This window comes from Ochlerotatus camptorhynchus, unplaced genomic scaffold (genome assembly GCF_037179485.1).
Source record: "Ochlerotatus camptorhynchus isolate MF236.1 unplaced genomic scaffold, CSIRO-AGI_Acam_v1.1 ptg000363l, whole genome shotgun sequence".
NCBI lineage: Eukaryota > Metazoa > Arthropoda > Insecta > Diptera > Culicidae > Ochlerotatus > Ochlerotatus camptorhynchus.
In genome coordinates this window covers 858,287-882,964 of record NW_027040851.1, presented here as the reverse complement: position 1 = coordinate 882,964, position 24,678 = coordinate 858,287, and the positions used below count along the sequence as shown (strand labels likewise).

The 24,678-nt window shown below is 39.3% G+C and overlaps 1 protein-coding gene across 1 annotated transcript; it reads left to right on the top strand.

Moving 5' to 3' along the window:
- The first annotated feature begins 10,910 nt into the window (after positions 1-10,910).
- Positions 10,911-24,635, top strand: LOC135709757 (glutathione S-transferase D7-like). The gene is made up of 3 exons (XM_065232142.1): positions 10,911-11,193; positions 23,875-24,297; positions 24,367-24,635. The coding sequence occupies exons 1-3, from the start codon at positions 11,104-11,106 to the stop codon at positions 24,508-24,510; spliced, it is 657 nt and encodes a 218-aa protein (XP_065088214.1). The 5' UTR covers positions 10,911-11,103; the 3' UTR covers positions 24,511-24,635.
- Positions 24,636-24,678: the final 43 nt, after the last annotated feature.

Below are 24,678 nucleotides of genomic sequence, written 5' to 3'. Positions count from 1 at the left end.
TCATCCGTGTAATGTTTCATGCAGCTCCTTCAGCTTTCACGATAGGACTTTTGATAAGGTATACAATTTCTCAGTGTGTACTCGATGTATTTTGTTTTTAACGCCCAATGCTATTTTTTTCTTTTGCGCGCCAAGCGCTGTTTTCATTCATTCCAAATTCAGATCTCTGTAAGATAAGACACGAATAAAGTACGCGGTTTAGAATTCGTTAATTCCGGTGTTTTTATTCTCCGAAAGTAGTCCGCCCAATAGGTTATGGGCCCAGGAACGATTCCTGGTTGTGTTTTGGTCGAGTGAAGTGTTTTTCGGTCGTAAGTGCGGAAAAATGAGCTTGGAACGGGAGGAAACCATTCGTGTCGCCATTTTCGACGGGTCGAACTTTGTCGCGTGTCGCGTGGAAATTCCGGATGCTCACCTTGCTGGAAGAGCATGAGTTGGTGGAGTGCATCGAAACGGAAGTGGGCGATGTGGCGGAGCTCAAGGTCGAGCCGGGCGATTCGGCGGAGGTTAGACTCACGAAATCCAAGGCATTGGAAAAGCGCCAGAAGCGGGATCGAAAATGCAAATCGTTGATAGTATCACGTATACACGATGACCAGCTGGAGCACCTTCAAGGACGTGAAACTCCCAAGCAGATGTGGGATGCGCTGGTGAGGATTTTTGAGCGGAAGAGCGTTGCGAAGCGGCTACACTTGAATCGCGAGATGCACGATCTTCGGTACACGGGAGGTTCGTTGCAGGATCATTTCATCAGATTCGATCGTTTGATTCGTCTGTATCGTAACGCTGGTGGCACGATGGATGATATTGATGTTGTTTGCCGACTGCTGTTGTCGTTGGGATCCGAGTACGAAGCGGTGGTGACCTCGATCGAGTCGCAGCCGGAGGAGCATCTTACAATGGACTTTGTGAAGTGCCGGCTGCTCGACGAGGAAATTAAACGGAAGAGCACAACGGCGACAAGTGGCGGTGTTAATGGCAATGTGAAAAGTGAAGCGGCTTTCTCTGGCGGTGCGCAGCGGAGACCAGCGAAGAAGAAGAAGATCTTCAAATGCTTCAGCTGTCAGAAGGAAGGCCACAAGGCGAGTGACTGCCCGGATAAGAAGAAGACCGAGAAGAAGTATTCCGGAAAAGCGCAGGTGGCTGAAAAGGACGATGACGGTGTGATGTTTCTGACCAGTGACAAAATGTCAAGCAACCAGAGCAAGATCCAGTGGTTCATCGACTCCGGTGCCACGGAGCACATTTGCAATGATCGGCGATTATTTTCGAAGCTCGTTCCGTTGAAGCAGCCGATGCGGATCGCCGTTGCAAAGAGTGGAGAGTGGGTAACTGCGAAGTACGCTGGTGATGTTCCGGTGTTGGCGGTGGTTGGTGGAAAAACTGTCAAAGCGACGGTGGCTGGAGCGGTTTTTATCCCGGAAGCGCGCTGTAATTTGTTTTCCATTAGCAAGATCGAAGCTGCAGGTATGCGAGTCGTGTTCGAGGACGGTAGAGTTGAAATCCAGCGAGGGTCGAAGGTAGTTGCCACCGGCCAGAGGCGTGATAAGCTCTACGAACTCAACTTTTACGCAGCAAAAGGTGAGTGCAGTTCCGTTTATTTCTCGGGTCAGATTAGTAAAGCGACAGAGTTGTGGCATCGTCGTTATGGACACCTCGGGGAGCGCAATTTGTCGTGCCTCATCAAGAATGGAATGGTGAATAACCTGAAAGAAAGCGGTAGCGATAAATCTATGGTGATTTGTGAGGCGTGCGTAGCAGCTAAACAAACGAGAAATCCGTTCACGCTGCAAGAAGAGCGGCGGTCGAGTCGGGTACTGGAGCTCGTACACTCCGACGTCTGCGGGCCAGTTACGCCGACAGGAAGGAATGGCCATAAGTATTTCGTCACTTTCATCGACGATTGGTCCAGGTTCACGGTGGTATATCTAAACCATTCGAAAGACGAGGTGGTTCGGCGGTTTGAGGAATACGAAGCGCAGATGACAGCGAAGTTTGGTGCGAAAATTTCCCGTTTTCGTTCCGACAACGGCGGGGAGTATACCTGCAAGGAAATGCGATCGTTTTGCCAGCGAAAGGGTATCAAAATGGAATTCACTGTGCCCTACTGCCCTGAGCAAAACGGCACTAGCGAACGGATGAACCGTACGTTAGTTGAGAAGGCTCGTTCAATGATGTTCGATTCCGGAATCAACCGCGATTTCTGGGGAGAGGCGGTCCAAACTGCTGCGTTCTTGGCGAATAGGAGTCCGGCCAGCGCTATCGGTCAGAGACTGACACCGTATGAACTGTTCGAGGGAAGAAAGCCTGATGTGTCAAAGTTGCGAGTGTTTGGATCCATGGCCTACTGCCACATTCCAAAAGAAAAGCGACGAAAGCTCGACGAGAAGAGTTGGAAAGGTGTCTTCGTGGGATATGGAACGAACGGATATCGAGTTTGGAATCCCGAGGAGCAGAGAATCGTGACTGTTCGGGATGTGATTATTGACGAGATATCGAAAATGAGGGCAAGTGATTTTATGAAAGACATTAAGTGGACTGAAAGAGTCATCGGCCCCTCAGTGATTGCGGACGTTGAGGATGAAGGGGACTCCGACGAAGAAGGTGTAAATGGACATGGACAACAAGAAGTGTGTAAAAACGAACAATGTAAGAACGAGTTTGATCGGGAAGAAGCGTCCGAAGTGTTTGATTCATGCGATGAAACTCTGGCGGAAGAAGGTGATGATACTCTTGAGGAAGCAAGTGGTGGTGAGACAACTGGTGTGACATCTTCGGGGCGCATCTCGAAGCCCCCAGTGTGGGCGAAGGACTACGACATGATGTTTGCTGGTGTGGCTCTAGGTGCAATGGAGTATGTCGAGAACTTACCGGGAAGCATCGCGGAATTCAAGAAGAGGCCGGATTGGCTGAAGTGGCAAGCGGCAATACAGGACGAGATGGATTCTTTGCAGCGGAATAAAACCTGGACACTGGTGAAGCTACCGAAAGGTCGAGTGCCGATTTCGTGCAAGTGGGTGTTCCGGGTAAAGCCAGGCGAAGGAGGTGGTCCAGATCGATATAAGGCTCGGCTTGTTGCGAGGGGTTTCAGCCAGCGGTATGGTTTTGATTACACGGAAACCTACTCACCGGTAGTTAAACTGGACACGTTGCGAACTATGTTGGCTGTGGCTAATCAAGAGCGAATGTTCGTTCACCAAATGGACGTTCGCACGGCCTTCCTCAATGGCGATCTGAGTGAGGAAATCTACATGTCACAACCGGAGGGTTTTGCGGAAGGAGCAGATTTGGTCTGTCGGCTACATAAGTCACTGTACGGCCTCAAGCAGGCGTCGAAAGCTTGGAATGATCGCTTCCATCGATTCATTGCTAGGCTAGGGTTCAAGAGGAGCAGCAGTGACCAGTGTCTGTATTGGCGAGGTGAGAAGGAGCGGAAGATCTACCTGATCCTATACGTGGATGACATTCTGGTCATTGGAAGCAACCTGAAGGAGATTCAAATCGTCAAAGCTTGTCTTTCTAAGGAGTTTGACATGACCGATATTGGCGAAGTTTCCAGTTTCTTGGGTATGCGGATTGAAAGAGACGTCGAAAAGCGGATCATGTGCATTAGTCAGCGCAGGTACCTCGAAGGTTTGTTGAATCGATTCAACATGGCAGATTGCAAACCAAGCAAGGTACCGATGGAGTGTCGCCTGAAACTCCAGAAAGGAGAAGAGTCGCAGCGCACATCGAAACCGTACAGGGAGCTTATTGGTTGTTTAATGTACGTAACCTTAACAACTCGTCCAGATCTTTGCGCTTCGGTCAACTATTACAGTCAGTTCCAGAGTTGTCCGACTGAGGAGCACTGGACACATTTGAAGCGGCTTCTACGGTACATTAAGGGTACTGTTGACATAGGACTGGAGTACAGAGGTGATAACAATGTGGATATTGTTGCGGCTTACTGCGATGCGGATTGGGCGAACAGTGTCATCGACCGGCGTTCGGGGACGGGTTACGTGTTTAAAGTGTTTGGCTGCGTGACGACTTGGTTGACCAGAAAGCAACAAACTGTTTCGTTGTCATCCACTGAAGCTGAACTGGTCGCGCTCAGCACAGCGGTTTGTGAAGGAGTGTGGCTGATCCGTCTTCTGGAGGAAGTAGGTTACAAGTTTGCTGTTCCTGTAACTTTCTTTGAGGACAACCAGTCTACCATAAAGGTGGTGCAAGATCAAAAGGACCACGGTAGGCTGAAGCATGTTGACGTGAAGTTGCACTACATCAGAAGCATGATTCAGCAGGGACGCATACGAATGGAGTACATTCCGACGGAGCGGCAAGTAGCAGACATCATGACGAAGTCACTACCAGGTGGGCCATTCTGTCGATTGCGGGGGGAACTTAACCTCTCAACTATCAGAAATTGAGCAGGGATGATAAGGTATACAATTTCTCAGTGTGTACTCGATGTATTTTGTTTTTAACGCCCAATGCTATTTTTTTTCTTTTGCGCGCCAAGCGCTGTTTTCATTCATTCCAAATTCAGATCTCTGTAAGATAAGACACGAATAAAGTACGCGGTGTAGAATTCGTTAATTCCGGTGTTTTTATTCTCCGAAAGTAGTCCGCCCAATAACTTTATCATCAAATGTTTTCAGGTCGCAGTTCAGCTGGTAATGCTACGTACGGTTGTGGTTTTCTTCGAAGTATATTCGCAACTGCGGGATCTGAATATCGGAATATCGGTGACTTCGGCCACTTCCTCCTTCAAAACGTTACAAGGTGACTATATGATACATGCAGGTGGATGATACATGCGATGCTTAGTGAATGCCACTACTCGCTCTATTGCGTCCAAGTCTGTTTTGTTCCACTTTATCACCCCAAAGCTGAAGGTCAACAAGGACACGAAAAACGTGCTTGTCACCTTTATCTTGTTGACGGCAGATAGGAACGACTCCAAAACACAGTTGATTCGATAGTCTTATTTATATTTATATTTATCTTATTTTTGCTCTAACCGGAAGCCACCATCTTGCATTTCAAAATGGCGTCAAATATCAATTTCTAATCCCTATACGTCACCTCCATTCCAAAAATAGGGTAAAGAGGGGCAAGATAAGTCAGTGATAGTTTCATGCCTATTTTTCGTTATTCTTGCACAATCATGTTTATTCATGGTGTCTGAAATGAAATCGATTTGCTGTGAATGATTTTTAAAGTTTTGTAATCAACCGTTTTTTTCTATAAAAATGCAAAGTAAAATGTCAGCTTTCCTTAGGCAATACAGCAAAACGTGACAGGGTGAACCATACGCTTGCAAAAAAAAATATTTCTACATAATTTTGTTATTTATCCATCGCATCATATACAAAGATTGACAAATTGCATAACAATATTACAATAAATAAAAAAAAAACATGTTGTTTCACCTTTACTGGGGCAAAACTAATCATTTTAAAGGAGCAAAATGGGCCATCTGTCAACCTAAGTTTTGGTTTGGATTTGAGGTGCATTGCGAGGTTTTTGGCATTGCGTGACAGACGGTACACAAAACTGCCAAGAAAGTAGCCTAATCATGATCCTAGGTCGTGATATACATTCTAAGAATTGTTATCTTAAAAATGTATTGAAAAAAGGTGAATAGAAGCTGGTTTTTGGTTTGCTGAGCATGGTAAATGCCGACTTCGTCAAATCATTTACCTATTGTCGTGTGGGGGGAGTAAATAAAGTCTAAGAATGCTAAATGTTAGCCACCCGATGTCCTCTGAAACGCAAAGGCCGATGTCGCTGACGATAATAGGTAAAAGTATTGATGTTGCCGACATTTATCCTATATTTTTATCATTGTTGACATACACTCAATGTTTTCACAAGGTTTAACATTTTAATTTTAATTTTTGGCGACTGACCCTTCTTGCCCCATCTTGCTCCGCGCTTATTCAAAGGCCACTTAAAAAAATTAAATCTTGTTCAAAAAAGTATTATCACTTTTTTTTCTTGTAGTAGGGTTGCAAGATACTTCAATCTGTCAGAGTATACCATTGTGAGGTAAACCATGGCCCACTTAGTAATGAAACAACATGATTTGGGTCTATTTCGGATATGAATTATCGGATTTGAAAACGGTCTTCACTCAAGTGCATACTATTCCTTATATTTTAAGAAAAATACGAAACAAATTATTCACTGTTATTGCTATTGTTGATGTCAACAAATAGACGTTAAAAGCTTCCCAATACGTCCACTACGAGCGCTGTAATAAGCAAAGTGAGTCTAATTACTAAGTGGGCCATGTTTTATTTGCCGGTTTTCCACAGTTTATCACTAAGCGAAAGCTGCCTCTAGGATTTCAAAAGGCGTTAGTCATCAATTTATGGTCCCTACACGTCACCCCGATTCATAAATTATCCATATTGTGGGGTAGTTAACAGTATTTTAAAGTTTGTCTCTAACCGGAACCACCACCTCGGATTTTAAAAAAGCATCTGACATTGATCCGGACCCTACGCGTTACCTCGAATTCAAAAATACCAATATTGTGGGTTATCTGACAGTATTTCCAAGTTTATCTTTATCCAGAAGCCGCCATATTGGATTTCAAAACAGCATCAGACATCTATTTCTGGTCTCTGCACGTCATTCCGATTCCAAAAATACCCATATTGTGGGGTATTTGACAATATTTGTCAATTTCAGTGTAACTGTAGTCCGCCATCTTATTATTCTAACTTTTATTATTATTATGCTAACCCTTATTATTACGGTAGGGTTAACTAAGCCATTTCCGGCATATTAAGCACAACCCGCACTTAGTATGTCTTAATCTAGCGCTGGCTTCCAAATTTATTTACCTTCCCGTACGTACCAAAAGATTTGATAAAGAGAAACCAATCGTTGAGATATTGTCAAAAGTCTAACACCGCTTCTTGACGCCAAACTCGGCCTACGGATTCTAAACTCGGCCTAACGCATTGAAACGCCAAAGAATTCACTTCGGCCTATAGGATGAAGATAAAAATTGATTCGGTCGGAGCGCTTCTTTTGTTTTTGGGAATAACGGGTTCAAACCTTCATACCACGCGTTCTCATTAACTTCATTCGGAAGCTTATTAACTAAAGTATCGTACCAAACGCATAATTGACTTGCTAACTCTAAAATCATGGATATATTTGAAGTTAGTTTTCTGCTCGATAGGCCCAAAATGGGCGATTAGGTCGAAGTAGTTCTCTACCCTAGTTATTCTATTTATTATGCTTATTCATGTAACACATGGATCTCGATTTTGGAAACACAGCTGTTTCATCTATGTTGCCAAAATTGAGACCTACATAAATCGAAATTTTTTCCACTTGTGCTAAAATTACGTAAAATAATTTAATGTAGATTCATCACATTTAGCATAATATAAAATAAAAAAGTGAATTTTTGAACAATTTCAGAAACTTAAAAATTTAATTTATTTAAATTATTTATTTGTTATGCCTATTCTTATTATTGTTAATGCTTTTTTATTATTACAGTATTATTATTCTTATTCTCATTATTGTTATGCTTATTTTTATGCTTATTGTTATATTCATTATTCTAATTCTTACAATAATTGGGTAAAATACCCTAGTGTACGTCATAGTAAGCGCAAACCACACTTAAGCTCTTAACCACTTAACAAATAGTAGAATGTTTTAATCAACTTCTAAATGGATATACCAAATGAGTAACAAATTGTTGTATTAATGATAAAATCCTTACACCACTATTAGACGCCCATTCCGTCAAACGTTTTCAATTCCGGCAGAACACATTGAAATGCCATTGAAATCCATTCGGCACACGAGTGCAGACTGAAGAAATGGTGTCGCTCGGCGCACTTGATTTGTTTTTGAGAAGAATGAATGTAAACATTCATTTGATGCGTTCTCATAATTATAAATTTTTTTTGTAGCTTTTGAAGTAAACTGTCGTAGGGTTTTTGATCTAATTTCCGTCGTACTAAGCACAACCCACGCTTTATCTCTCTTTTCTGAACGAGTTTAAACAAAAAGGAGAATATTTCTGTCAAATATGATTTCTAAATTTATTCACCTTTCCATACGTACCATTGGATTTGATAAAGAGTCATAAATTATTGAGATATTGCTTAAAATCTAATACTGCTTCTTGATTCTAAATTCGTCCTACGAGTTTCAATTCCGTCCAAACGCATTGAAACGCCATTAGATTTTCTTCGTCCTACGGATAAAAATAGAAAAAAGGGATTCGCTAGGAGCGCTTCTTTTGTTTTGAGAACAATGAGCGTAATAAAACAGCAAAAGGGTTTATCTTCCATTTAATTCCACTTAATTAATTTTGGTATCCATGACAGATACGTATTTCGACTACAATGTGCAGTCTTCATCAGTGTCATTCCCACTAAAGAACTTATCAAAATCTAACCCCCTTAAGTACTCATCCCCTAGGTAAAAAAGTTTGGTTAATTAAGTGGAATTAAATGGAAGATAAACCCTTTTGCTGTTTTATTTAGCATTCCGCTAACAACCCAATTTCATTACTTCATTATGATGGCTACCAAGCTTTTGGGGATTTTCCTTATTAGAGATTTGTATAGATTTTTCTCCTTTAGCTTACTTAAATCTTTGGTTTTTATTAGTTAGGTAGGTTCCGATTCAACACATTGTAGTTTCATTTTTATACCTATGATCTTGACTTTTTTACCTAGGGGATGAGTACTTAAGGGGGTTAGATTTTGATAAGTTCTTTAGTGGGAATTAATTAAGTGGAATTAAATGGAAGATAAACCCTTTTGCTGTTTTATTTAGCATTCCGCTAACAACCCAATTTCATTACTTCATTATGATGGCTACCAAGCTTTTGGGGATTTTCCTTATTAGAGATTTGTATAGATTTTTCTCCTTTAGCTTACTGGAATTAAATGGAAGATAAACCCTTTTGCTGTTTTATTTAGCATTCCGCTAACAACCCAATTTCATTACTTCACAATGAGCGTAATATTTATACAATGCGCTCTAACAGGGTTTATGTTGTAGCTAATGAACTAACGCATCGGCACATCAAATTTGGATATCGCCTAGGTTTTCTTGTTCAGAATAAAATTCTGCTTAGAAATACGTATCCACATTTTAATCCACGATTTTGTAAGCATTTTTAGGGTGAAAAAATGGGCTTTTTTCCTAAGGCCACAACTTTTGAAAAAAATAATTTAAAAAAAATCGGAATACGTATTTCTAACCCAAATTTCATTGTTCGAGGAGACGCCAATCGAGTTCAAAAAAATACAAATTGTAGTTCGAAGGATGACTAATAAATGGGTTATAACATATTTGCCCTCCCTGAGTGTTTTATTGCTTAAAAAAATTAACGAAAATGCCGTACTTTTTGGACGTTCAAAGTGTACTACCCCCTTAAGTAGATTAACAAAAAAGTTAGGATGCGGGGGGTTCGCTTAGGGAGGCAACTAACCTTTAAAGCAACTGGCAACTAGCCTTTTCATACATTGTCTGTTTATTTTGATGGTTGCTTTAAAATATCAATTTGGTACATATGTGAAAGGATGAGTCAGTGGGAGATGGATTTTCGGTTTCTTTACATTTTGCAGCAGAAATCTAGTACTATTTGTCATTTCCTCAAACCCCCCAATAACCGACCTCTCCAATCCTTTTCCATGGCGTTCAAGTGGTCCGCATAGACTATTCAGCCATTACCCTTCCTTTATCCTCGGCTTTGGATCGACTTGCGCTCCCATTGCCCCACTAAACGCTGTAAAATGAAAATGAATATATAAGTGTTGCCATGTAGATTCTACTTTGGTCATGTAACATTGACGGTAAGCCAAAAAGAGATACTCCACAAGATTTTTCATGTAACTATAACGTGTCGATTATTTTGAGTGTAGATGCAAAACGAAAAGATTTCGTGACTTTTAATCATCTCCTTTACATTATGCTATGCGAACCAAAAACCCCTCCACAGTCACATTACCGATTTTATATTTTAGTCTAAGCTCGTTAACCCGGATACATCATGCTTACGACTCAAGGGTAAGTGCTGTAATAAAATCATGTACCTAACCCTACAAATTTTGAAAAGATGACTACCACACTTCCATACCAGCTAAACAACCTCGAAAATCACCACCATCAGCATGACTCGTGAGATTCATCAAACCATGTAAAGCGACTTCTTCTGCCTTCCGTTGGGCGATTCGACTTTGCTTTGACAATAAGTCATCCCAACTTCCAGTATCCAAAAATGCGCAGAACAACAATGATGATGATGATAAACCTGATCAATTGTGACGTCACCGAAGATGTTGATATGTTTTTTTTAACTTCCCAAGTCGATCGATGAGCCCCATTAGACGGAAGGGAAGTTGGGGCTTATTGAGACATTCGTTTTAGAAAAAAAAAAAATGTTTGCGTACATCTGTAGGAGCGAATATTGTTACATTCCATAAGGCATCCCAAAAGATCTTCCGTTGTTTTAAGATGCAAAAAACACTTTGACTAATTAAAGATGAATTGACAATCATAAGAAGGACCCAAAAGTTATGGATTGGCGATATAATTAGAATAAATAAATATTTTATTGGTAAAATAAAAGCAGTTTAAAACTATTCCCCTCTTACCTCGTAGTGCAAAATTATGAAACCATCATCCTTATTCAAGTTTTCCTGATTGCCACAAGCGGCGCTTTATGTAATCGTTAGATCGACAATAAGAATATTATTTCAATCACGATTTAAATACCGAAATGGGAATCAAAACAAATATCATTATGCTTAAACAAATGAGCTGATCCAGGTGCTTTGTAAAAATGTTACATTTATCTACATTCAAGATCCCAATTCATCCCTTGGTGAGTCAGCACCACTTTTCACTACGCGGCATTCGCGGTTGATGCGCCTCGAAGCTGCTACAGCGGACCGGTATAAAACTATTAGCTGCACACCACCGCGGCACTAGTTACAGTTTGGTGCTCAAGCTACAAGCAACAAAAAAGCAGCAGTCCTCGAGGTTCCCGAAGACCCAAAATCCTAACCGCAGTGATATATCAAGTGTGAATAAACTTCGAAAAAATACAGAAGAAGTTAGTGAACCATGGCGACCATTGTGCTGTACCATTTCCCCATGTCACCACCGTCTCGATCGGCCCTGCTGGTGGCTCGCAACCTCGGATTGGATGTTGAGGTATGTATGTGGGATAGCTCAGTGATTTTATTGATGAAAAAACAAACATTTATCTTATTGCAAAAGCGGCATGTGTTAATGGGATTACCTACCCAAAATTTTTGCAGAGTCATCTCGTCTCAGCACGCATACAGATGCTTTCGTAAATACTGAAAGGTGTAAACGAGAACGTAAAATGGTTCAAATAATAGAAACGGAAGTATGAAGGCAGCGTATCTAATTTGAAAATTTAATATATAGCAGCTCTACACGGTTATATTCATAAGATGCTCGTGTACAAGTAGGGGAAGGCAAGGCATAGTGAACAGGTAGATCATCATGTACTTTAGCCTTAAATTTCTAATTGCTCAAAACAAATTAATTGATAGCAGGCTCAATATCATATTGATATTGAACCTACTACAAATTAATTTGTTTCGAACAAATAGAAATTTAAGGCTAAAGTACAGGATGCTTATTATGCCTCAACTGTTCACTATGGCCCTCCTACAAGCTACTGAATACCACGTTCTCAACGAAAAATAATTTTGTAAAAAAATTGATTACTTGAAACAGGGAACAATTCAATAATTACGCGCTTGGCCTAAGATCGCTTCTGCCTTTAAATGACTTTTTTGCACCCAGGGCTGGTACCAATTGAATAGTACTTAAAAAGTGACCAAATAGTTAAAACAAAAATGCAAAAAGGTTATTCAAAAAGTGTCCAAAAATGACGAAGTGACTTGCAAATTGAGGAAAAACTTGAGTAATTCCTGTAGTAAATTTTGAAAACTCAAAATGTAAGGAACGTGACTAGTAAATGTTTATGTTTAATTTCAAATACCTTTTATGACATATATAAGCAAAGTAGGTTAACAAAATGAAAGCAAATAGGTCGTAAAGTTTACAGTTCCTATCACAATGAAAACTCATTTTGATTTCAATTGTCACGACATAGAGGAAGTGGATTTAATGTCACCCTAATTTGAACCCATACATAAATTCAGCATTCTACTAAATTTTCAATAGCGACCAAAAATATCTATTAGTACCGTCCCAATGACGCGTTCATCCAGTTAAAATTTATAAATAGCAGATTTTTAGCGATGGGTCCAATCTTAAATTTATAGGCCAACATTAGAGGCATTTCCCCTAAGTCTGATATCATATTGTGCTTCCATTATGCAGTCAAGAGTTTTTTTTTAATTAAAGCAACACAACTTAAAGTTTTACTCTTAACGTCTTGTTGAAAATGTATCTGTCGTTGAACTAAGGATTATTTCTGATGAATGTGGGCGTCTTAGTGGAATATCTGTATAGGGAGAGAGAGAAAGAGAAGGATTAGTAATTTCCATTTAATTCCACTACCTTATTTGCTTATCCTTGACAACTGAAGATTGTAGTTGCTGGGCGAACTCCTGGGTGTTACGAACTACTTTACTCTGGAACTCTGTGACTAGCCACTTCGCTAGTTTGTGCGTGAGGGAACCAACTGCAGACACGATCTTTCGCATTTCATTCCTCGGTTTGTGGATTTTGGTGAGACCTTTGATCCTGGGTAAGATGGGATTGGATTTCCGTAAACAACCTGCTCCATCTCCTAATATCGATTTGCAATCCTTCAGTGCTTTCTCCACGCGTTTCACTATGTTCTGTAAGGGGTCTACTCGAAGCTGTCTATACGGTCCGTTGTTTATCTTCTCGTGTCATCTGATTGTCGTAATCGTCCTTGTGCATGATAATGACCGCGTTGCCCTTGTCTGCTGTCACGTAGTATACTGCTTTACTTTTCAGCTCCTTTACAATCCGAATTTCTTTTTCGTTGGCGCGACTTTGTTCCTGTCCGTCCTTGATTATGTTCGATGTGATAGTCCTAACGTCGTTCTGTGATGATGTTGAAAGTGTCTTGGTAATAGCTGTGTCTACGTCAATGATGATCTGCTCCACGTCTGGCTTGGTTGTAACCGCGTATCCTAGCCCCTTGTTGAGGTGTGTGAATTGTTCTTCCGTGAATGCGTTGGTTGATGGGATTTGCTCACTCGTTCGGTGAGTCGTCCGTCTCCGTTGAGACTCCTGTCGTAGTCTGTTTAGCTTCCTTTATGTCTAGGCCCTAGACATAAACTCCTGGAATTTAATTGGATACTCCTTGGCCAATTTGAGATGTAGAGAATAACATTCCAAAATTTTCATAGTCGTCTGATGCTATCTTTGATGAACTCTGCTTCCATCCTCTTTACTACGCTGGGTGGGGTGGGTGTCCGTACCTTAATCCTATGGCTTATATTATTATTATATTTTTGGAATTTCTTCAGAAATGCTACGTCATTACGAAGCGATGGGATGGTTTTCTTCAATCCGATGAATTTATTTGGCTCCGACGGCTTGGTTGCCATATGATGAATGTCAAGGATAAGCAAATAAGGTAGTGGAATTAAATGGCAATTACCTTCTCTCTCTCTCTTTAAGGATTATTGTTTATTTAATTAGTTTAACACATTTGAGATAATTCGTGACTTGTGCGGGGTGAGTCTTTCAGCGTGAGAAGCATTCCACTTACGCTATGCCCATATTAAGTTAAATATTATGAATGCAGAATCAGTAATCATGGATTAGTTTTCCGTTTGATTCAACGGTGTAAAATTTTGCTCTCATTTTTGCTATGTTAACCGTTAAGTCAACCAAAATGAGATCAACTAGAATATTCAAAATAAGCTAGGGTAAATGACGTCTTCGGCAATACCTTATTCTATTATCGTCAGGGGGTGAACAATATCCTTGAGAGCTCAATTTTGGCATGTAGATACATTGGTTTCAGAGCATCTATTGGCCAAATTTGAGTGTTCTAGGATTGTGTTTACCCCCTGACGATAATAGATTAAGATATTGCCGAAACCGACATACCCCTACATCATAATAGCAAAATCAAAAAATCTCCAGCTTTTCTTTGGAGGACAATGCATTGCGAGTTCAACGTGATGTAAAAAAGGGTTTCTCCAAAAGTTCCATAAGTTTTAATTAGGCCCGGTGCCCACAGACAGGTGAGGCGGCAAGGTTGCAAAGACTCATTTCAGCTAAAACAATGTTTTTCTAAATTATGAAATAATTAGATGCCACGATCAAATTTTGAATTGGTAGGATACAAGAAGAGGTTGCAAAGAATGTGTTTGACATATTAAACCTGTTTATTTCACTTCATGAGAGTCACAATCAGCGATTTTTCACAAACTCACTCACTCACTCAGCGATCAGCAAATCGCTGATTGTGACTCATAGAAAGCAAAATTTACAGGTTTTATGTTTCCAACGCATACTTTGTAACCTCTTCTTGTAAGTTACAAATAAAACATGCCATCATACCATCTTTTGGTTTTATTATTCCGAAAAACATTATTTTAGCTGAAATGAGTCTTTGCAACCTTGTGAGGCGGAGGTGTGACATTTGCTAAAATGTCAAAACATCATGTCGAACATTCGCCAATGATGTTTTGATATGCTCACATATGCCATATCTCCGCCATATCAGTGGGCGCCCGCCCTTAGCTTTCCACAAAGTGCCAAGCCAGCAGGTCGAGAGCTGTTAGGCCAAATGAGAGATGGCTAAAGGAACCATTAAGTCAAATTGGGTCATTAAGGGGAAGTTCACTGCTCCGAAAAAATAATTACGTTTTGATTTTTCTAAAAATATTGAAAAGAGGTAAGGTAAATGTTGGCTTCGGCACCCATTGACTGTTTTCGGCAACCAAAATTTAAACGTTAATTTCACTATGTTTTCCCATCAACGCACTTCCCTGAATGTGTCCAAACGATTGTTTAGCCTTTCAGCTTCAATCTGATTATATTTGAACGATCGAGCAATCCAGTAATGCCATAGAGGTAACTCTAAGACCACTGGGTCCCGAAGAAAATCATTATTATTTTTGGCTCACTCAGTACCAGAACAACGGTCCCAAGCAGTCCCAAGCTATTTCACTCACCCCTGCATGTTCTGCATGAATCCACACACCCCTGATGTTATCTGTCAAACTTTCATAGCGAATCAAAACAAACATAGTGTAGTAATAGAATTTCAACTAGAATAGGGTACGTTAATCGTTTGCTTGGGACCAATAGGCTACTAAAGTGGTGAGCCAATTTAAAATCGTTAGTTTCGTATTGATTGTTGGTAATGCTGCATTTTTCTTCAAATAAAGCATACGCACTACAAAATGGGGTTGATTTCGAGTTGCCGATAATAGAACAGCTGGTTAACACGCAGTTCTAATGGGAAGGTTGCCGAAGAAAAAGAGGCTGCCGACAATAGTCACACTCACCTGAGAAGTTTGGAGCGTTGTAAAAACGCTTTCAAAACGTTTTGAAAAATTCTGTCGATTGGAATGGATAGAAAAGCAAGCAGCAGATGAATGTAAACAAACAGACACATCATATATGTGCGTGACGCTGAGAAAATGCTAGTAGAAGTGCAGACGCTGCTTAGATTGACGAGAATACGTAAATTCCCCTATCAAAAATCTAAAAAAATCACATTTTTCTAATTTTTCAAAGAAAATTCACGTGCAAGTCATTATGGCGTAAAGTTGGACTCAAAAAACCACAGAAGAATGTATTTTTTGACAAAAATCTAAGGAAGAAACTGATTTTCTTGGATTTTTGATTATTATTTCCAATATTTTTAGAAAAATAAAAACGTACCGAAAATAATTTTTTAATTTTGGGCCGGTAAAATTCCCCTTAAATCGAAATTTAAACATCATCCATACTTTCTTTTTGCTTGACTTGTATTCCGTCGATCTTGTTTTCCGTGCTGAGCACCAATGCTACCAACGGCAGGGAGGCAGCTCCCACATCGACCCATCAACTCATGAACCGGGGACCAACGGTTTTACTTCCCTTCAGAAGCAATCGTGATCAGAGAACCCAGGGGGGACTGGGATTGAACCCAGGCCTGCTGAAGTGACATAAATACTTCACCATAATAGATTTTTTTTCTAATTTGAATAAAAAATAACATAAAACTAAAACAAAGCAAAATTATATGTATGCATAATTAATCCACGATGCCAAACATTATTTCTACAAAATCATATGTCACATGTCTTACGACACTTATTTTTTTCGAAATTAAATAATTTAAAATTTTAAGAAAGAAATCACTTCAACTTATGTACATAATTTTCATTGAAGTTTCGTCTGCCTCATATTTTTCTTGGTACCCATAAGATTAATCATTGCTTTAGAATTTTACTAAGAATTACCTTGGAACTCTCTTCAGAAGTTTCCTGAAAATGCCCTTAGAATTCTCTCACAATTTCCTTGAAATTGTCCTCTTTTCAAAATTTCTTAGTAATGCATGCGGAAGTTTCTTGAAATTCTCACAGAATCCCTTTGTAAGTTTCCTTAGAATTCGACTTCTTTGGAATTCCCATTAGTATTCCCAAAATCTTCGAAATTTGTCCATGCTCAAAGGCCTTGAATATTTTCCAAGACCCATGTGGTCTTTTTCCGAAGACAACAAATCAAGAAGACTGGCAACTCTTCCATTTTCTCATACGAACGCTATGAAACAAGTACAATCGCGTCATCTGCCGCTCAAAGGAAATGCTTCGGACGAATATGATAGCAAAGATTACATCCTCAGAAGAAGGGTTTTTGTATTTGCTCATTTTTCTATGCGTTGCTTTCACCTTCATTCAAGCTCAGCGCTATTGTATCTGTCGCTTGTTGCCAGTCTTCTTGATATGATGTCTTCGCTTTTTCTTAACCCTTTGTCTGTATTTTGGGCACAGCGTAAAATTATTGACTGCACGGCGAATGAGAACGACCCAAATTTGAGTTTAGTTCACTCATAATCGCCAAAAGTGCAGGAACTCAGCGATGAGTAAATTTGTCTCATGGTTTCCTGTGGAAAGCCTAAAAAATCTGCCGGAAAATGAGGAAATTGACGAAAATTTTATTCAGTCTCGGAGTAGTACCAATCAGTGCTGATAAAAATTCTTTCTTCTACACTCAATTTAGCTGAAAATGAAGAAAACCTTAACAGATAGACCAACTACCTGCATGAATTTGAATTTTGATATAAACAAATTCCCTTGATCTAGGCAACCTCTGAGTATCAAAAATAACATTTGTTTTTCTTCATTCGTGGCTGGATTCTCATTATCGCCTCTGTTGTTGTAAATATTGATATTCGTCTTCATCTTGGTCGTGATGATATTGAGGATCAAATGCAAAATGATTATTTTCATTTTAAACAAATATAGCGCTGAAGAACGTGGTTTTTAGACATAAGTCGACGGCAAATTATTGCCTCAAGCTGAACTGATGATAATATCGATGATTTAGGCAGTGTGGTCGACAATATTCAAAATAATCATTTTGCCCAAAATGTCGTTGATTATTTTGCTTTTGAGGATCACTTCTGATTTTGACAATTTTGGGTTTGATAATCGAGCACTGGTGAATATCAACAAACGCGTATTCGTTGATGTATAATAAACTCATTTGTTCATTTCGCTCGTTTCGTAACTACGAAGATGTTCAAAACAAACGCAATTCATCGACACTGGGTTGAAGCGATACTCCTTGCATGTGATGGTAAATGATAAAAACAGACACTGGTACCAATAGACTGAGTGAATCCAATCTTTACTTTTCTCAAATTCGGGAATTTTTCCCTGGAAAATCCTGGGAAAACATGAGGCAAATTTACTCATCGCTGAGTTCCTGCACTTTATGTGATTTATGAGTTGACTAAACTTAAATTTGGGTCGTTCTCATTCGCCGTGTGCTTAGGCTGAGTGTGAAAGCACTGCACTATTCAATCCATTGCCCTGTCCAGACCATTTGTGCCTAAAGCCTAGTATACAGATAGAAGCGAAACGAAATTTGAAGCACGCAAAAAATCATGAAATTTCGCTAGCGAAAAAGGTTGTGAAAAAATTAGTGTGGAACATTTTCCAGTTTCATTTTTTCGCAGTTTACAGTTCATGTGAAACGAAAACGATCAGTTTACACCTCCGGTGAAGTGAAAATCTGACAGATACGCTCTCCCGAAACGTCAACTTTTCGCTTAGTTCCTGCTCTTTTCGCGAGCGCTGCATGCGCGAAAAAAAAAATAAACGTAAACGAAAAAGATGCGATCCACAACATTAGATTTCGCTGGATCGTATCTGTTTACAGTTCAAAGCGAAGTGAAAAATTTGCCAATTGCGTTTTTCACGGTGAAAAATATAGTATTTTGTATGAGATTTTCGCTTCGCTTCGATCTCTATACAGGCCTTAACGGTAAAGGACGAGGCAATGAAAGAGCCAACAAAACATTAAGTCACTCACGAACAAGCCACTCACACCACTTGCCTTCGCTCACACAGCATGTAATTGAGGCATTTTTCCATAGAAAATGTACGCTCAGCCATTCAAAACAAGGATTGGGTACCATCACGGAAGATTAAACGTGCTGACTGAGTGTTCGGCTATCAGTGACTCGTTTACCTCTCAATCATTCAGACTCGCACGAGGCAGTGAATGAGGAGGCAGATGGCAGTTCATATTCAGAGGGCTGGAAGCGATCACTGCTGTCAAAAATAGTGATTTGAGTGACCATGTTGAAGAAATAAGTGACCAAATGGTGACTTATAGTTGTGACTGCAATTTGACCTAAGAGAATAACAGTAGTCGTTATTATGATGGCACACCAAATAAATGTTTGATGTTTAGACATATTCAATTAGTATCTCATAAACACTTATGTACGATATGATGCTTTGAAGCAAAAGATTAAATAGAAAGTTTATGTCCAAACCCACGGTATTAGCATAGAGGTAACTCTAAGACCACTGGGTCCCGAAGAAAATCATTATTATTTTTGGCTCACTCAGTACCAGAACAACGGTCCCAAGCAGTCCCAAGCTATTTCACTCACCCCTGCATGTTCTGCATGAATCCACACACCCCTGATGTTATCTGTCAAACTTTCATAGCGAATCAAAACAAACATAGTGTAGTAATAGAATTTCAACTAGAATAGGGTACGTTAATCGTTTGCTTGGGACCAATAGGCAACTAAAGTGGTGAGCCAATTTAAAATCGTTAGTTTCGTATTGATTGTTGGTATTACCCAGGGTGTCTACTAACTGCAAAAACCTGGAAAACCGAGAATCGTAATGAAATTTTATTTTGTCTTAAAATACCTGGAAGTATTAGCAACCGGTGGAAACTAACGATTTTAAATTGGCTCACTACTTGACTAGCCTATTGGTCCCAAGCAAATCGCCCCCATTCTAGTCGAAATTCTAGTACTACACTAAGTTTGTTTTGATTCGCTATGAAAGTTTGACAGATAAAATGAGGGGTTCGTGGAATTTCCTATGTTTCGAGGGGTGCATCGATTAGCTTGGGACCGAAGAGAGTACCAGATCTGAGTCAAAAAGTTGAGCACGTTTCTTCGGAACCTTCTAGTCTTAGAGTTACCTCTATGGTATTAGCAACAATCAATACGAAACTAACGATTTTAAATTGGCTCACCACTTTAGTAGCCTATTGGTCCCAAGCAAACGATTAACGTACCCTATTCTAGTTGAAATTCTATTACTACACTATGTTTGTTTTGATTCGCTATGAAAGTTTGACAGATAACATCAGGGGTGTGTGGATTCATGCAGAACATGCAGGGGTGAGTGAAATAGCTTGGGACTGCTTGGGACCGTTGTTCTGGTACTGAGTGAGCCAAAAATAATAATGATTTTCTTCGGGACCCAGTGGTCTTAGAGTTACCTCTATGGTATTAGCCAGGGTGTCTACTAACTGCGAAAACCTGGAAAACCGAGAATCATCATGATTATTTTTCCCTTAAATACCTGGAAGTCTCAGAGAATTTAATGATTTTCTTACTAAGGATATTTTAAAGAAAATAATGAATTTAAAAAAAAGAAACATTTAATTTTTCTCGTTATTTTCATTCACATTTTGAATTTTATAGATCCACAGTGGATTAATCTTCAGTAACAAACAAATAAAAAAAAATCAAAGGTTTGAAATGATTTTTTTGTTGTTTTGAAACAAGCATATTTCCTAGAAATTTAAAATTTGAACTAGCTCTGAACTGGAATCAAATTTCATGCACATTTTTAAAGGCTCGTGGAATTTTACTATAATTTCTAATGACCTCATTCCAAGGAAGTTCTGGGGAAAAAAACTTTCAGAAAAACATCAAATGCAATCTGCTTTCAAAGGTAGTTCTGAGGTATTTTAGGTTTCATGAAATGTGCAGTTTTGAGTCTAATTTTATTGAATTGAATTAAAAGTTAATTTTAATGGAAACTCTTAGGAATTTCTAAGGAGCACTCTAAGACCAGAAGGTCCCGAAATAACGTGCTCAACTTTTTGGCTCAGCTCTGGTACTCTCTTCGGTCCCAAGCTAATCGATTCACCCCTCGAAACATAGCAAAAACCAATAACCCCTTGATCGCGCACGGGCGGGACCCTTTTTACGTTGTGTTTACGGAGAACTATATAAATTAAAACACGACCGTTGGATTGGCCGTCCTGCCATGGCGGAGGCATACGAACTATATATTTATTTGTCAAATAATACAATACAAAACAGTACACAACAGAAAGAGACACTTATGATTACTTTTGTAGCGACATCTGTGTGAGGATAGATGTACCCCTTGAGATAGTAGGGTAGTTGCGCATGTAGTAGACGTTTGCACAAACACCCCTCATTTTATCTGTGAAACTTTCATAGCGAATCAAAACAAACATTGCGTAGTACTAGAATTTCGACTAGAATGGGGTACGTTAATCGTTTGCTTGGGACCAATAGGCTAGTCAAGTAGTGAGCCAATTTAAAATCGTTAGTTTCGTATTGATTGTTGGCACAACTGCTATGAACTTCAGAGGAAAATTCCAAGGGCATTCTGTGGATAATTTTATAAAGTTTGTGGGAGAAAACGAATCTGGAGCATAAGCCCATGATTATTTTTTTTTTGAAAAAACTAAAAAGAGGATTACAATTAAAGCTGAGAGTAACTCCAGGACATCTTCAAAGGCATTCGGAAAATAAATTCAGGAAGTTGGCCAAGCAAATTATGAGAAAAATCTAAGGAATTTATTTGGAGAAATGCCAATGAATTCTTTGGACACTTGCAATGTGAGTAGAATTCCAAAGGAAGGAGTGAGATTCAAAAGGAAATTTGAAATGAATTCAATTAATTTTCGGATAATCTTTCCAAAGAGTTTCTTATTGTGAAGGTAATTCCGAGGAAAATTAAAAGAAAATTTAATTCTGAGGATAGCTTCATCAAAATCTTAAGGAATATTTCAATGGAAATCTCCGTTGAATAAGGAATGGACAGTTCTGAGGTCTTCAGAACTACTTGAAAGTTCCCAATTTTTTCCTGAAGTTAATGAAACTTGAAGTTCATGGTAGTTTGAGATTTGATGCTCACAATACTTCTCATCAAATTCTTAAACATCCCTGAACTTTATAGGACTTCCTGAAGTTTCCTCAATTTTTCTAACGATCATGGATCCCCTCTAAAGGTTTAACAATTCGCTGAAGTTCTCTAAACTGCTTTAAAATTTATGTGACTTCTCTAATGTTAACGGAACTGCTCTGAGGTTCTCTGTTCTTTTCTGGAATTCTCAAAACTTCTCTAAAGTTTTTGCAGTTCTCATGAAGCATGTTGTACTGCGCTGAATTTAATTGAACCGTTCTAAAAATGTTTAAGCCGGGAGATGAACCAGCCGGCGGCTGAAAATTTCGATAACAAAAAAAAACAAATGTTTAAGCTTTAGTGAACTTCAGAACTTATTTTCAATGAAGTTCTCAAGATTTTTCTGAAAATCATGAAACTTTCCTTAAATTATAGATACTAATTTAAAACTTCTTCAATAGGCTAGACTTTCCTGGTGTTATTAAAACTGCCTAAACGATAAATGAATGTCTAGGCTGCCCTGAATTTATGAGTATTTTTTAAGAACCCGCAACTTTACTGAAATTAATTGATTTGCCTTGAAGTTTCGACAATTTTTCTTAAGTATTATCTATGCTTACCTGGAGTTCTCCAAATTTGTTTAAAAATCCGGCAAATTTTCTGATATACATTCGTAATTCCTTGACGCTTCTGACGTTTTCGGATCAATCATAGAATTCTTGGAATACCCCATAATTCCAAGGAACTCCTTGTAAATCGCTGCAAATTTGCTTAAGTTAATCGGATTATTCTGAAGCTATCTGATCGTCCGCGAAGTACTCGGAACTTCGCTGAATATAATGAAACTATCTACAAATACCTAAATTTATTAGAAGTTCTGTGGAATTTCTTGAAAATATCGCTGCTTGTTAAAACTTATCGTATTTTTTTTTAAATTAATGGTTGATGTTCTCTAATCAACTTAACGAAATATTCGCATTTTTTTAAGTTCTTGAAATCTCCATGATATAACACCCTTAAAATACTCACACGTTTTCCGGATGTTCATATAATTTTTTATCACGTTCTAGAAATTCTCTCGGAGCTTTGCTGAAGTTTCCGGAAATTCCCTGATTTTCTCGAAATTTCTTTGAAATTATTTGAACTTCCCTTTGATTCTCTGATCTGTGTGATGTTTTCTAAGCCTTTTTAAAGATCTCAATTCTATTGATGATCTCGGTTGTGCTCGGAAATAAATGGAATTCCCGTAAACACCTTTAAATTTCCCTGAAATTCTCCTGTAGTTCCTGAAATATGTCTTAAGTTTTCATACATTATCTGAAGGTCTCTGAAATTCTCGGAACACACATTTTTGTTACAGTTCGGTATGTTTGGATCATGGTTTTTTTAATGGCTTCAATCAATCGAAAACGTAGCTTCTGATCGAAATCTGTTTCGTCAATTTTCCTCATTTTCTGGCAAACTTTTAAGGTTTTCCACAGAAAAACATTAGGCAAATTTACTGATCGCTGAGTTCCTGCACTTTTGGCGATTATGAGTAAGCTAAACTCAAATTTGGGTCGTTCTCATTGACCGTGTAGGTACCCATTTTCGCCTCGCAGTACCGATTTGATTCGTGTTCCTAATTTAGTGAATGTCCAATCAAATTGAGCATATTGCATGTTTTTTCAACATTACTCCGTTATGATTGAGGCTATTTGCTCCTATTCTTTAGCTCTCCGTGTTTTACTAAACCATAAAGGAATTTCACTTGTTATAATGAGCCGAAAGTTCAGTAGCCTAGCTGAAGCACAGAAGTAAATAATTGATTTTTTGTCACCTCGATTACCGGCATTCACGAGCGAAGGCGGATTGTGTGGCCTCGATTAAGAGCACAAAAGCCTTGACCCGAGTTTCCCATGGTAGCTAATTGATGCATGAGTAGTTCCAAAGGGGTTGCTATGCTAGTGCGGTAATAAACATTTTATTACTCCTTATTCTCCAACACCCATGGGACACGTGGGGTGCAGCAATTGGCGCCCCTAGAAATCGATAAATTGGTCACTTCGTCAGAAGAACAATGTAGGTAGAAAGTCGCCGGAGCGAATTAATTATTCACTCTTTCACGTAAAACCAGACATTCGTCTTTGGAAAAAAGCAGGGGGTACCACCTATTTCAATAATGCACATGAGAAAAAAATAGCTTTTAGACAATCCGTTTCGTGTGGACCATAGATTGATATCTCATCATGCGTGACTCATCTACAAATGTATTTCCTCTGTACAGGTTAAGATTTTAAATCTGATGGCCGGCGAGCACATGCAGGAAGATTTCCTGAAAATCAATCCCCAACATACAGTCCCTACAATCGTTGACGATGGTTACGTCCTGTGGGAATCGAAGGCAATTGCCACTTACCTGGTAGAGCAGCACAAACCGGACAGCTCGCTATACCCAGCGGATCCGAAGAAGCGCGGAATCATAAACCAGCGATTGTACTTTGATTCGACAGTCTTGTTTGCCCGTTCGTTTGCTGCCATCGCTCCGGTTTTGCGCCAGGGAGCCACCACCATTCCGCAAGAGAAGAAGGATGCCATCAAGAGTGCCCTCGGAACGCTGAACGGTTACCTTGACGGACAGGAATGGGTTGCCGGAGAGAATACAACCGTTGCCGATCTGTGCCTGCTGGCGACGGTTTCCTCTCTTGAGGTAAGAAATTCAATGGCTATTTGCATTCGCTCGGTGGCTTATGTTATTTCAAAATATACATACTTACAGAAACTTGGCGTAGACATGAGCGATCTACCGAACATCACTGCCTGGTTGGATCGTTGCAAATCCCTGCCGGGATTCGAGGAGAACGAACAAGGTGCCAACATGTTTGGAGGCGGTATCAGCTCTAAATTGGAGGAGCCTTTTTAAATCATGTTTATCAAGAAGAACAATAGATAATTTCATCGATCACAAACAGCCTTATTTATTTAGAGTGTATTTGTTGTTTGAGAATCATGTCGAACAGATAAAAAACAAAATCAAAGAGCTTAATGTGTAGTTGTTTTGTTAAATGTAGAGAGAAACAAATTTAAAACA